This window comes from Notolepis coatsorum (genome assembly GCF_963971535.1).
Source record: "Notolepis coatsorum genome assembly, chromosome: 11".
Taxonomy (NCBI): Eukaryota; Metazoa; Chordata; class Actinopteri; order Aulopiformes; family Paralepididae; genus Notolepis; species Notolepis coatsorum.
This window is the reverse complement of record NC_140175.1, coordinates 23,074,476-23,087,738: the sequence shown is the minus strand read 5'-3', so window position 1 is coordinate 23,087,738 and position 13,263 is coordinate 23,074,476. Positions and strand designations below refer to the sequence as shown.

Sequence of the window (13,263 nt, the reverse complement as noted above, 5' to 3'; positions counted from 1 at the left end):
GTTGACACTGCTTATAGGGATAAATCAACTTCGTTAGAATACCTTATTTTCTAGACAGATCCAATATTATATACGGTGTGTTTGTTATCATGTCTAGATACGAGTCCGTAGGGTGTCGTTGCAAGATGGCGCCGAGTCGCAACAAGGGGCTGTGAGCCTCGTCCGGGAGGCAAAATAATTGCATTAAAGAAAGCCATTTGATGTCATTTCCTGCTACTTAAAAACATGATTTCAATAAAATAGCAAAGAAAAGTTCCAAATAAGTTAGTCATTGTAGCACTGCGCCCCTATACCGTTGTTTAGGGAAAGCCCTGTATGTTATCTCTATCTATCTTAGCTTATCAAAGCACGGACAAACACACACGGACACACACACAAGTGCAGCAACGTTATAATTACGGTAGTGCTGTCAGGCGATTAAAAAAAATGTATCTAATTAATTACAGGATTTGTAATTAATTCATCTAATCGCATTTTAATCGCATTACCATTTTAGGCCTGATATTTTATATACTATAATCATATTTCAAATAGCATGTGTCCGGATGGCAGAATTCAGTACTGTATCTACAAAACCTTCTGTTTAATCATCTTCCCTTTATTCATTTGCTTAGATTTTTCAGTTCTGGTAAATTTTTGCATGGTGTTATTCAGTCAAAGATAAAAAAAAAATAAAAAATTGACTTGATATTCTCATTTGGTTCATTACAATTTACTCAAGCCTAGTAACATACACAGTATTTCTGACACTGGGAATACATTCCCTGAGATCCATAGATGTCCCTAGAATCAGATACCAAGAACATGCAAATGGACCATTAAAAAAATATATATATATTGTAAATGTTTATTCTACGTTCTTATGGAATGAATGAGATAAAAAAAATATTAAATTAATTTTGAGTTAATTTTCATAACGCAATAATTAGCTGTGTAATTAATTAATCTAATTAACGCGATAAACATATAGCCCATATAGCCCTATAGCCCTAGTTATAATATTGCTGATTGTTAGAAGCCCATATAAATCCTTAACGGTAGTTTCCTGTTGGTAATGTTATTGCTAGCTTTTAGAATCCCGTTAATGTGAGCCCACAGATCGTCAAGAGGGCCATCCTGTAGTCTCCTATTCAGCCGTCTTTCAGCTCTCGGGTGCTGCTGCCCACAGGTTCACAGGTCATCAATGTTAATCTACTGCTGCGCAAAGCTTTAACTGGCATTGTGTATATTTAGCAAATCACTTAATTTAAATATCAGATTTTTAATGCAGTATGACCAGCTCTCCATATAAGTTTGCTTAATAACATACCACACACAGGCTCACCAACAATAGGCTTTATTCTTATCGTCCTTGAAGGCTCCCAAATAACAAATAGGAGCGTTTACAGTAAAACTATTTTTACCATTAATTTCTAGCCCTGAAAAACATAATCCAATTTTCAGTGGAGTTGGTGTCATTGTTATATTCTAACTAACCTCAAACATGTCACAAGTGTGGAACTATAACAATGTAACAAATGCCATCTGCAATGTAAACTGACCTATAATAATACTGTCATAACGAAACAAATATTGGTATCGGCAGCAAGAAAAACGTTATCAGGGCATCCCTAATGTCAATATACCTCACATTGACATGGTCCAAAGAAATCATAGATTGTGGCTTTAAATTTATTTTATTTGGACTGTTCACAAACTTGTCTGGAAGAGTAAGCTCTCACTAAGAAAAAAAAAATACCTGTGTTAAGATATCTGGAGAAAGTGTCTCTTCAGTAAATCAAATCAAATTTATTTGTAAAGCCCAAAATCACAAGTTAATGTCCCCATGGGCCGGACAAGTCTTCTTTAAACAAGTCAAGAAGAAACATCACAATAAATCAAGGGGAAAAAACCTGTGATGAAATCCAAAATAAATGTAAAATAAATAAATGCAACACTCCCAGACAGTGGGTGTGTCAGGGCATGTGAAAGGAGTGTTTGACATTAGAGCATATTAAATTGCAAGTTTACATAATCCTTGCTAGTTCCTGGCTGTATACACACCCCTGCACTTTGCTCACTTCGTATCACAGTCGGGCAAATAAAACAGAAATTAACTGTAGATCACTCAGTCTCATTCGATTCACATATACTTCTATACAGGGTGTGATTTTTCTTTGCTTAAAAATAAATATATATATATAGTTTCAAGTTTCTTTAATAGTTGTCATACAGAAGTACAGAATACTTTCATACAAAATGCTTCTTACTGTTACGCTCCAGAGACTGTGCTAGACAAGATAGTATCAAATAACATAGTATAGCATGTAATTTAGAAGTAGGTCACAGTGTTCAGTATGAGGTCACAGTGTTCAGTATAGACATATGTACAATGTTCGATGCAGAATAGACGTAACTGAGTTACCATATAATATACAATACTATGCAGTGTACTAATGTACAATACTATATAGTGCAAAGCAGAAATGGGATGAGGTACAATTTAGGTACAATTTACAGTAAGGTGTACGAGTTGTAGTGCAATCCTTCATCAATAAATATAAAGTGTGGGGAGTGGGTGCTACAGTGTGTTTGTTTAAAGTGAGTGTGTGCTATAAAGTGTGTGGAGTGGGTGCTACAGTGTGTTTGTTTAAAGTGAGTGTGTGCGTGTGGATGTGTGTGCTATGTGCGTTTGATGGTTGTTGTTGTGTAGTGTTCATTGTTCGTTTAGCAGCCTGATGGCCTGGGGATAGAAGCTTCTTCTGAGTCTTTCTGTGCTCGCCTTGAGACTCCAGTATGTACAGTATGTAAGGCCATGCAAAATGATATGGCCATATAATGAATGATCTCAGACAATGCAGATGTTGCAGGAAGCCATGCTATGCCTTTTGTTGATACCTTCCTTGTCCCCGTGTGTACTGTGCCCACTCTGGATGCATGAACATGGGAACGTAGTTACATCACTATGGTACGAACAGTGGTATCAAACGAGTCTTTGCCCTGTAATCCTCTCCTTCTAGGTCTGTCTGCCGCCGCGGGCATCGGCGTGGACGACCTGCGCCGGCTGTGCATCCTGCGGATGAGCTTCGTGAAGGGCTGGGGGCCCGACTACCCGCGGCAGAGCATCAAAGAGACGCCGTGCTGGATCGAGATCCACCTGCATCGGGCGCTGCAGCTGCTCGACGAGGTTCTGCACACCATGCCCATAGCCGACCCTCAACCCCTCGACTGAAGCGCGAGGCGGGAACCAGCGAGTGTGACTCTCTAGCCGACCGCTCCACCTTCATGACCGGAGTGCCCAAGGATAACGGGACGTAGGAATAGGGACATAAACACGGGACATAAATCCTCAACTCTCACCGGCTCCCTGGCGCTGAAACGGCCTCATGAAAGGCTCAGATGTGGACGATTTTAACATTATGTTTGTAATCGGTGGTTTTCTTCATTATTCAGCTTCCGCCACGCGTCCCTCGACGCATGCGGTATGTGATGAAACGACAAAGTGGAACGACCGAACCTCACGGTGGCGCTATAACGAGCGTTGAAAATCACCAATTCAAATGGCTGTATCTCGTGAACCAGATACGGTAGAGATGTGATACTGGCTACACTTGTGTATTTCCTCGTGAACAATTATGCCTCAAGGACCCATAAAGTCTTGTCATATTGAAAAATAAATGGTGAAAATGACTTTTTTAAACCCCAGGCATTCAGGCTTTTTTGAATATTTTTATTCCAAAAAGTTCTTGCACCAATTTGAACCACATAACGTAATTATGCATTGTCTTGTCCAACCAGCTGAATCGGTTGAAAAACATCAGTACTGTGAACAAAGTTTGTGGAAATGGCTCAAAATGCATGCATGACCGAACATCGAGCTGCTGCACGACTTTGCTTCCAATACAGAAGTTCTCAATTACAACAAAACCAGAAGTTTGCAGAGCAATTACAAAATGACAGAGATACAGCCATTTCAATGTTCACACAAGAGTCCCATTAATTTCATGGCAGTAATTATTTTCTCATTCACGAGTCGTCATAACGTCAGTGTACAGTAAGTGATTTGACCTGCACCCTTGTATTGGCTGCGTCAATATTTTAATTACATTTGGGTGCGTTTGAAAAGCCCATTTTAACTGACCGCTCGTCTACAAACACTACTCTCTGCTCCATATCTTTCACCACTAAAGAAAGCCGACATTATGATCTCAAAGGCAAGATGTACTGTAGCTGTGTTGTTTACCGTGTGTGAAGGCCGACGGTCCTTGTGTGTTCATATCTATTCGTCTTGAATAGTTTCTTTTGTGATCATTTTTATTAAATTTCTATGCGTTTTGAAAGCCCACTGTAACCGAATTCCACTTATGTTCCGACACCAGTCTGCTCCATTTCTTTACCACTGACATTACAGCATCTTGTGATGCTTTTCCAAAGGCAAAACACAAACTCAAACATTTATTCTGATATTAAATATTATAGATAAAAAATTTACGTTAACACAGCTACCGTATGTTAGTATAATAAATGTGCGATAGTCGTTCTTCCTGCTACGTCTATTGGATGCCCACTCCACATAGCTTCCATTAGCACTTTATTCGCTTGCTTCTTGTTTTCTCAGTGTTGTTTGTGGTTATTATCTCCATGTACCGTATATTCCTACCGTAAACTAGTGCTAGTGACCTTTGGTGAGTTCCTAGGAAGATACTGTAGTTTAAGTTGCATTTAAACTCATTCATTTTAGAAGGATTTAACATAAGATGAAATATTCCAGACACTGGAGTAAAGGAACAAGGTAGGAGCTGTGAGAGGAAGTGTAAGCCATAATAATGCCAAATGGATCCTATGAAAGTAGCAGGTGAGTTATCTGATTGCAATCACTTGTGTTATGTGTAACTTGTAAGGGCTTTTTTTTTGTGCTGTTAAATGTGTACAGTGCTATTGATCAAACTTGTTTCATATCTAGGTTGCCACCGTCTGTTTACTTAAAGGAACACGCCATGACCGGTTAGCCTAGGCATTGTCCAACTAACGACTCTCCCGAAGGCTAACCGGTCATGTCCGCTTCCATTCATTGTGCTAAGCTAGGCTAACATGCAGCCAGATAGCTTTCTACTGAACGCACAGAGAGGAAACTGGTATCTATCTTCTTGTCTCTCTCTCTGGAGAAGACGATAGGCTAATTTCCCAAAATGTTGGTGTGTTCTTTTAAAGCTATTGTATTTTATACTTTTGCTACTGTTTCAACTATGAACCAATCCGACCGTATTGTTAAGAAAATGCTGTAAAGATGTCTGGAAATGCAACTGCTTGTTTATCTTTATTATTCTACAATGTACTGTCTGGAAATACATTCTTGAATACATATTGAATTTGAATGATATTGGTGGTTATTGTATTGATATAGTATAAATAAATGTCATGGGCTAACTGCTGTTTTTGTATCCCGTTTGGATAATGGTTTGGAATCAAATAAGAAACGACTGACTTTCAACAAGAAAAGTTTATTACTGTAAATACAAGCCACAAATTTTAAGAAAACAACACTAATAAGCTAGCCTGAGCTCAAGTCTGAAATATTCAGAAAACCAAACTACATGTGTCTTAATAGTTCCTATAGTCATCAATACGACACACTAAATGATAATGTCTTTATAAATATAAAAGTTCCCCAGTTGTCCTCCATTTTTATGTAAAATACACAATACAAATCACCCTACACGCATTGGTTTGCTCTTGCCAATTTGAGAAGATACAGTATACTAAGAAAGAACTTGAAACGGCACACAAAAAAAGTCACATGAAATGTGTATATATTAGGTAACTATACATCATCCAAAAAGAGAAAAGGGAGAAATCACAAAGCACTTCTGCCAACGCATCTGATGAAATGAAGGTCATTGAAAGAAACAAATAGTTAAGACACAAATAAATATACTTCTTTTTCCATTTTTAGTTTATATACACGTTTTTTTTTCTCTTTTTTAATTTAGGGTGAATAGAACTAGGAACCCTTTTAGCAGAACTCCACTTGGAAATGCTTGTGCTTGCATTAGAGCGTGCTACAGCCGGTCACAACTCACTAGACTGTCAAAATGGCACTTAAAAAAAATAAAAATAACGGCCCGTCTCAAAACTGAATACAGCATTCGGGAAAAATATTTGACAAAAGGAAATTTACAATCATAACGACGACCGTAGTGTTAGAAAGCAACCATTGAAACTCAAGTGAACCCTAAGTGATAGTATAACTATACAGTAGAATGCTCAATCCATCAGCAGGTTATGCAACACATGTAAACTAGAGTATGTATGTGTGTGTGGTCACATTGATGAGTCATGAAGAGTGCAGCTGGAGAAGACATCTGTTACGCTTCCTCAGCCCAGGTATCATCTTCTCGGTAGCAGCGCCTCTGCAACACTGTCTGCTCTGAAGAGCCTCGCATCTACTCTGGCTTGGGTGAAATCAAAAGGCACTGGAGTCTCTCCTATGGGTCAGTGAAGCTGTCCTATTCTCCGGACGGAGAGGCGTGTCTATAGGGAACTGCTTTATACGTTTGCAGAGTTGCATGGTTTGAAGCGGGCTCATCAGCAACTGTTTGAATTTTCTTTTCTTTTTTATATATAATTTTTTTTAACCCTTTTAAGGACATACCATGAAATTAGTTAAAGAATACAAAAAAATAAATGGACCTCAGAATAGACCATAAATGAAAAAGAATGTTGCATCATATGAACAAATATACAAAAGTCAACAGACGGTTGATCTACCCAATTAGGGTAATGACAATCTAAATAGGAATTCCCAAAGACTTTTTAATTAGTAAAAAAAAATAATCATAAATTAGTCTGCCACAATGGCATATAATATATACACCGATTCCTAATTACTAAAACATAATATGGACAGACCTTTGTGGTTTTCGATGTAAACTATATGACAATTAAAATACATGTAAATCAACGTGAGTATGCCTATAATACTAGTAAAGAGGCGGATACAATTACATTTAGAAATATACCAATATGTATAATATATGGATGTATACACAAGTATCTGGTTCTATTCTTGTATTAGCTTTACCGTCTTATATCATTAGCTTTACCGTCTTGTATTATTAGCTTTACCGTCTTGTATTATTAGCTTTACTGTTTTGTATTCGCTTTACAGTCGTATTAGCTTTACCGTCTTGTATTATTAGCTTTACTGTCTTGTATTATTAGCTTTACTGTCTTGTATTAGCTTTACCATCTTGTATTAGCTTTACCGTTTTGTATTCGCTTTACCGTCTTGTATTAGCTTTACCGTTTTGTATTAGCTTTACTGTCTTGTATTAGCTTTACCGTTTTGTATTAGCTTTACCGTTTTGTATTATTAACTTTACCATCTTGTATTAGCTTTACCATCTTGTATTAGCTTTACCGTCTTGTATTCGCTTTACCGTCTTGTATTAGCTTTACCGTTTTGTATTAGCTTTACTGTCTTGTATTAGCTTTACCGTTTTGTATTATTAGCTTTACCGTTTTGTATTATTAGCTTTACCGTCTTGTATTATTAGCTTTACTGTTTTGTATTCGCTTTACAGTCGTATTAGCTTTACCGTTTTGTATTCGCTTTACCGTCTTGTATTATTAGCTTTACTGTCTTGTATTATTAGCTTTACTGTCTTGTATTAGCTTTACCATCTTGTATTAGCTTTACCGTTTTGTATTCGCTTTACCGTCTTGTATTAGCTTTACCGTTTTGTATTAGCTTTACCGTTTTGTATTATTAACTTTACCATCTTGTATTAGCTTTACCATCTTGTATTAGCTTTACCGTCTTGTATTCGCTTTACCGTCTTGTATTAGCTTTACCGTTTTGTATTAGCTTTACTGTCTTGTATTAGCTTTACCGTTTTGTATTATTAGCTTTACCGTTTTGTATTATTAGCTTTACCATCTTGTATTAGCTTTACCGTCTTGTATTAGCTTTACCGTTTTGTATTCGCTTTACCGTCTTGTATTAGCTTTACCGTTTTGTATTCGCTTTACCGTCTTGTATTAACCTACACTAATAGTAAGTTTACCCTAAATTAGCAAATAAACCGCCTGGTTGACATTTGAACACAAAGGACATTTGAATGTTTTAGACGTCTAAAGCATAATTTAATGTGCTACATCGTTCCCCAATCAGATTTATTCAAGAAATGTGGGATTTTTTAGGCTAGGTTTGGCGTAGCTCCACTTCCTGGTTTTTGGCCATCTTTGGGTATGTCTGAGTGGAAATCAATCCAACAGTGAAAAATGCATGATCAGTTTAATCGGTAGATCAGTCAAACAGATGTCAAAATTGAACATCTTGAAGGTCACAGAAAAGTCAACCAGACGGTTGATCTGTCCTTTAAAGGGTTAAATAACATTATCAGGAATAAATAAAGAACACAATGTGTGTTGGCAGCATTGGCTATAGTCCAGTGTTAAACCAGGCAAGTGTTGAGATGCAGAAAAGCCCATTTACTGTCTGGCACATATTCCAAGTGAAACATCAAGTAAAATGAAATCGGGGCAAATAAAATAAAAAGTAAATTGACATAACAAATCAATTCTAGCAGCACATAGAAGGCATGCAAGACCAAAAAGCACTTTTTTTTTTAAAGATCCTAAAGCACATTATAAAGGTAAAATGAAAAGATTCTCTAAGCTGTTTACACGCCAGGCACAAAGTAACACGTCAACATCTACAGCATTTTCATCGTATGACAAAGGAGTCATGGTTTCAGCTCCAAATCCCCCGGCGGGCGGCGGCTAAAGCTACCATCGGCAAAAGTGTTTCAACGGAACGGAGCGGATTTGTTCCTCATAGCAGGTAGGTTCTACCAAGGAATTCATGATTAGATATGATTAGAATTGCATTTAATCTGTTTGCAGCTGCCTTTTCATAAAAAATGAATTAGCCTCACTGATCCATCCAATCAAAGTCCCCACTTCCTGTCAATCACGCCCACACACTATTTTCTTGATCCTCCAGTCACAGCCGTCACTTCCATCATTTGTCCAAGGGAAGCGCTGGCTGTGATTGGAGGACGAGGAAAAGAGTCAATTCTCCCTTTACTCTTCAAACCTGCCAATGGTAGCTTTATGCCAGCTGTCGGGGGGAGATCCTAATTTCAGTGTTGTCTGCTAGGAGACTGGTGTAAACAAATGCCTTTCGCCTTCAATTACAAGCTACTACAAGTAAGGTCACAGACTCTTTTTGAATGCACTGTTCACAGTTCAGACTCCCTAGTTAAAGGTTTACAATAAGAAAATCCTTCAGTATTGGTAGCAACTCAAATGGATCACATTTAGCAATAACCAACTGGTTAAGATCCTATTAGACAGTCAAAATAGACCCGATTCCAATAATTCCGACTCAATGTTTTTCGTACAATCCAAATGCTCAAACTATCCCACACTTCTATGGAGCTGCCTCTATGCGTCACAGCCTGCAAAACAGCTCTGCCCAAAGTGCCTTATAATGGTACCAAATCCCAACATTCAAAATAGTTAGGGGAAAAAAAAAGACTACAAATTAAGCTTGTCTGAACATTTATGCAGTGATGTAGTTATAAGAAAAGTACAGACATGCCATAGCTTTTTACCTATTGCCTATTCTGCTATGTCTTTTTACATTTACTTTAACTATTATTATTTTATTCTATCATTTAAATTTATTTTATCAATAAGTAATTTGATTATTTGTTGCAGTCCGTAGCCATCAATATAAATGTTCATTTAGTCACCCTTTCATTCCACTTCATGTTATCTATTTATGTACTAAATGTAAGTATGGGTTACCGGTAATTAAGTGGAATGAACTTAACTATATAGAGTGAATCCACAAAAGAAAAAAATTATTTGAGGCACCACAATTTATCATTTTCAATTTACTCAAACAAAATATGGCTACAGTTTGCACTAATTATTTTGACTTAAATCAACATTTTCATTTAAACATGTATTTTGTGATGTACTGAGAATAAACATGATACAAAAGAAAACAAAGAAACTGTCTTCTGCGTAAGGAACCTATACCTTTACGGCTGTGTTCATTATCGTTTCCATAGACACAGTGATTAAACACGGCGGCACAGACACCGTGAAATTAAAATATTTTACTTGTTTCAACTCACTTATTTATAAAAGAGACAAAAAAATATTGGGGGAACAATAATATAATATTATTCATTCAATATGTTAAATAATAGTGTAGGCAGCACCGGTTACTGCCTCTTTGGGCAGAGGTGTTTGACAGGGGAACGTCCTATAACTTCCTGGGGTGCAACTCTCCTAATGGACTGCCCAATAGCATCAGTCACACAATACCGGTACCATTAGAACAAGTTCTATAGGATTTTCCCACTTGAGTCTTGGAGAACTGTTTGATGAGGCACGGCATCTAAACAAAGGCTACAGTACGTACGGCGCCGGCCCGCTCCCACATGGAATAATAATACAAAATAAAAACCTATGTTGCTGCTTGAACAGTACCTCTTTCCTTTTTTTCATAATAACTATTGTTAATCCAATAAATCATTCATCCATCGTGTTTTGAAAACCTTTCCCGGTACCTCTGCGGGCCTGCCTCTATCCGTGGTGTGATGCGCTAATCATTTCATGACCATGTCATTATAGAGTTGCATAAGGACAAACATCTGAAATAGTCAAACAAAAGCACAATTAATATCAATAAATAAAGTCTCTCTATGCGGAGAACTGGTTCAGACATGATCTCCGCATGAGTGTAAAACAAAATGAAACATTTCAGTAGTAATACAAAACAAAACAAAACAAAAAGAAAACGTCCCCATTCAGAGCATGATTCTTTTCGAGTTTTCCATAACATAAAAGGCTATCAATAACAGTTCAAGTACACATTTTAGTCTCCAGTGATGTCAGAAGTTGGTCCCCACACCCCCCCCCCCCCTCCCCTTTCACAGTCTCTGGACCAATTACAGAAGAGCTACCCAAAGAAACAATCACAAGATGAACAATCAGATCAACCACGTTGAAAAGGAAACAAACGTTATGTAGTGTATCATCATCATCATCATCGTCGTCATATATATATATATATATATACTATATCTTTGAATATCAGAAAATATCTACTTTTGGTCCACTGTACAAAGATGAGCTTTAAATCAAACGGAGTAAGGGGGGATGAAGCCGCTGTGGACTGACAACTGAAATGAGAAATGTTTATCAGCCAGTGGAGATGAGAAAAGGAATGTATTGTTGGTTTTTTTTTCCCCCATGGTGTGTGGTGCTGAGATTTTGTGCAGTACAGTGGTGTGTGTGCAATAAGGTTTGGTGACTGCGCTGCATGAGTCAAAGGGCTGGCACCACTGGTTTGAGGTAGGGTGACTGATGGATGTGTTCCAACATACACACACACACACACACACACACACACAAATGCGTGCGTACATTCACGCGCATACACACACACACGCTTTCACCCAATAGCAGAGGCCAATATGAGAATAGACCTCGAGTGGGACAGAGTGAGAGCAGGAGCAAAGGCTACAGATCTCACGATCCAGGAAACCTAATATAAGGACTAAACCCTAGTATAGCTTGCGCTGAGTAAAAGTGATCCAGAGAAATCGCCAGGTGTTTCTGAGCCTCAGCCACGCCGGAGGAGCCCAAATACAGACCACACGTCTCCAGAGAGCAGGACTAAACCCCCACAGTCAGGACTAAACCCCCACAGTCAGGACTAAACCCCCCGCATTCGACCAGGACTAAACCCAGACAGTCGGCCAGGACTAAACCCAGACAGTCGGCCAGGACTAAACCCAGACAGTCGGCCAGGACTAAACCCCCACAGTCAGCCAGGACTAAACCCCCACAGTCAGCCAGGACTACATGGACAGCTGCATTCAGGATAAGGCACTACAGTAAAGCCGAGGTACATAAAAATCCCTGACATTCACTCTGCTCTGTTAACACGGCACTGTTGGGACAGGAAACGACGCAGCTGGACGGCGGGCCACAGACAGCTCCCTCTCCGCCAAAACTTCCTTTTGTGGGTTTTTTTTTTCAGTTTTTCTTTTTTTTTTGGTCCACCACGAACTCGAGAAATCTCAATAAGATAAGAAACTGCAACACAGAGAGAAAATAAACATTTACGGTAAATCGATTTCAAGATTACGGCTAGACACATTTACCACACCACACAGAGCATCTAAAAAATACCCCCCCCCCCCAAAAAAATTAAAAATTAAATCAACAAAACGAAAGGCAGTTTTTAAGAGCACTCCGTTCTGCACCGGGAGCGCAGAAAAGCTAGCATTGCAGAAGTGTTTTCCTTTTGTACAGCCGGTCTTCTCACCTCATTCCTATATACAGTAGTAGCAGCACAGATTGTTTTCTTTAAGGGCGTCTCTCTCTGTGTGGCTAAAGGCCGTTGGCGGCTACCAGGGGATGGCTACCATACACTGGTCAATGAATCAAAAGACGCAGAAATGGCATATGGTCGCATTTCAAATGTCGTACACGCTGGAAAATGTAATCTCTAAACAAAACGTGATTGGTGGCTACATAGAAATAAAAAAAAAAAAACAATCTTCAAAATCTCTATTCCTCCGACAGGAATTCACCAACGACTGGAATGCATGTCATCACAAATAATCATAATTCTTAACTGGGAGGATTAACGGGGGTAAAGTCAAAAAGATGATGATAGCACCGATGAGTTTTTGTAAATATAAACTAAAAGCTACACTAAAACTATATACACTAAACAAGACCAACCGAGTCTCGTGTTTTTATCAGTGACTTTGCTTCTCTGGGATGAGTGACGTGGATTTGAGCTCTCGAGACATCAGATTGAAACAACTTGAATTTCCTCTTCTTAACCCTTTCACTACCACACTACAGAAAGGTTAACCTTTCTGTAGTGTGGTAGTGAAAGGGTTAACCGGTCTGTAGTGTGGCAGTGAAAGGGTTAAGACAGAATGCTCCCCGTGTTGTACAGTGTGACTCAGGCCTGACCGGGGAAACATATTTTACGGGTCAAAATCTAATCCCCCACCTCCCCTCCTCCTCCAGCTGCCGCGGTCCCTCCTGCTTAGAGCACAGACGCCATGGGGATGACAGCAGCACATCCACAACAGAAGCAGTCGGACACAGACGGCACATCACGCACCGTCGTTTCCAACGCCGGCCAGATACAGACCGCGCACATCACGCCGCCACGCGCCGCCACGCGCCGCCCGCCGTTTCAACGTTCCTCCACCACCGACCGGGCTGGGTAGAGAG

The 13,263-nt window shown here is 39.0% G+C and overlaps 1 protein-coding gene across 1 annotated transcript in view; it reads left to right on the top strand.

The window, feature by feature from the left end:
• Window positions 1–5,397, top strand: part of smad4a (SMAD family member 4a) — a 45,284-nt gene extending 39,887 nt beyond the window's left edge. The window contains exon 11 of the mRNA XM_084325241.1: window positions 3,000–5,397. Within this exon, the coding sequence (XP_084181367.1) occupies window positions 3,000–3,211 (212 nt within the window). The 3' untranslated portion in view covers window positions 3,212–5,397. The remainder of the gene's footprint in view (window positions 1–2,999) is intronic.
• The last annotated feature ends 7,866 nt before the right edge of the window (window positions 5,398–13,263 follow it).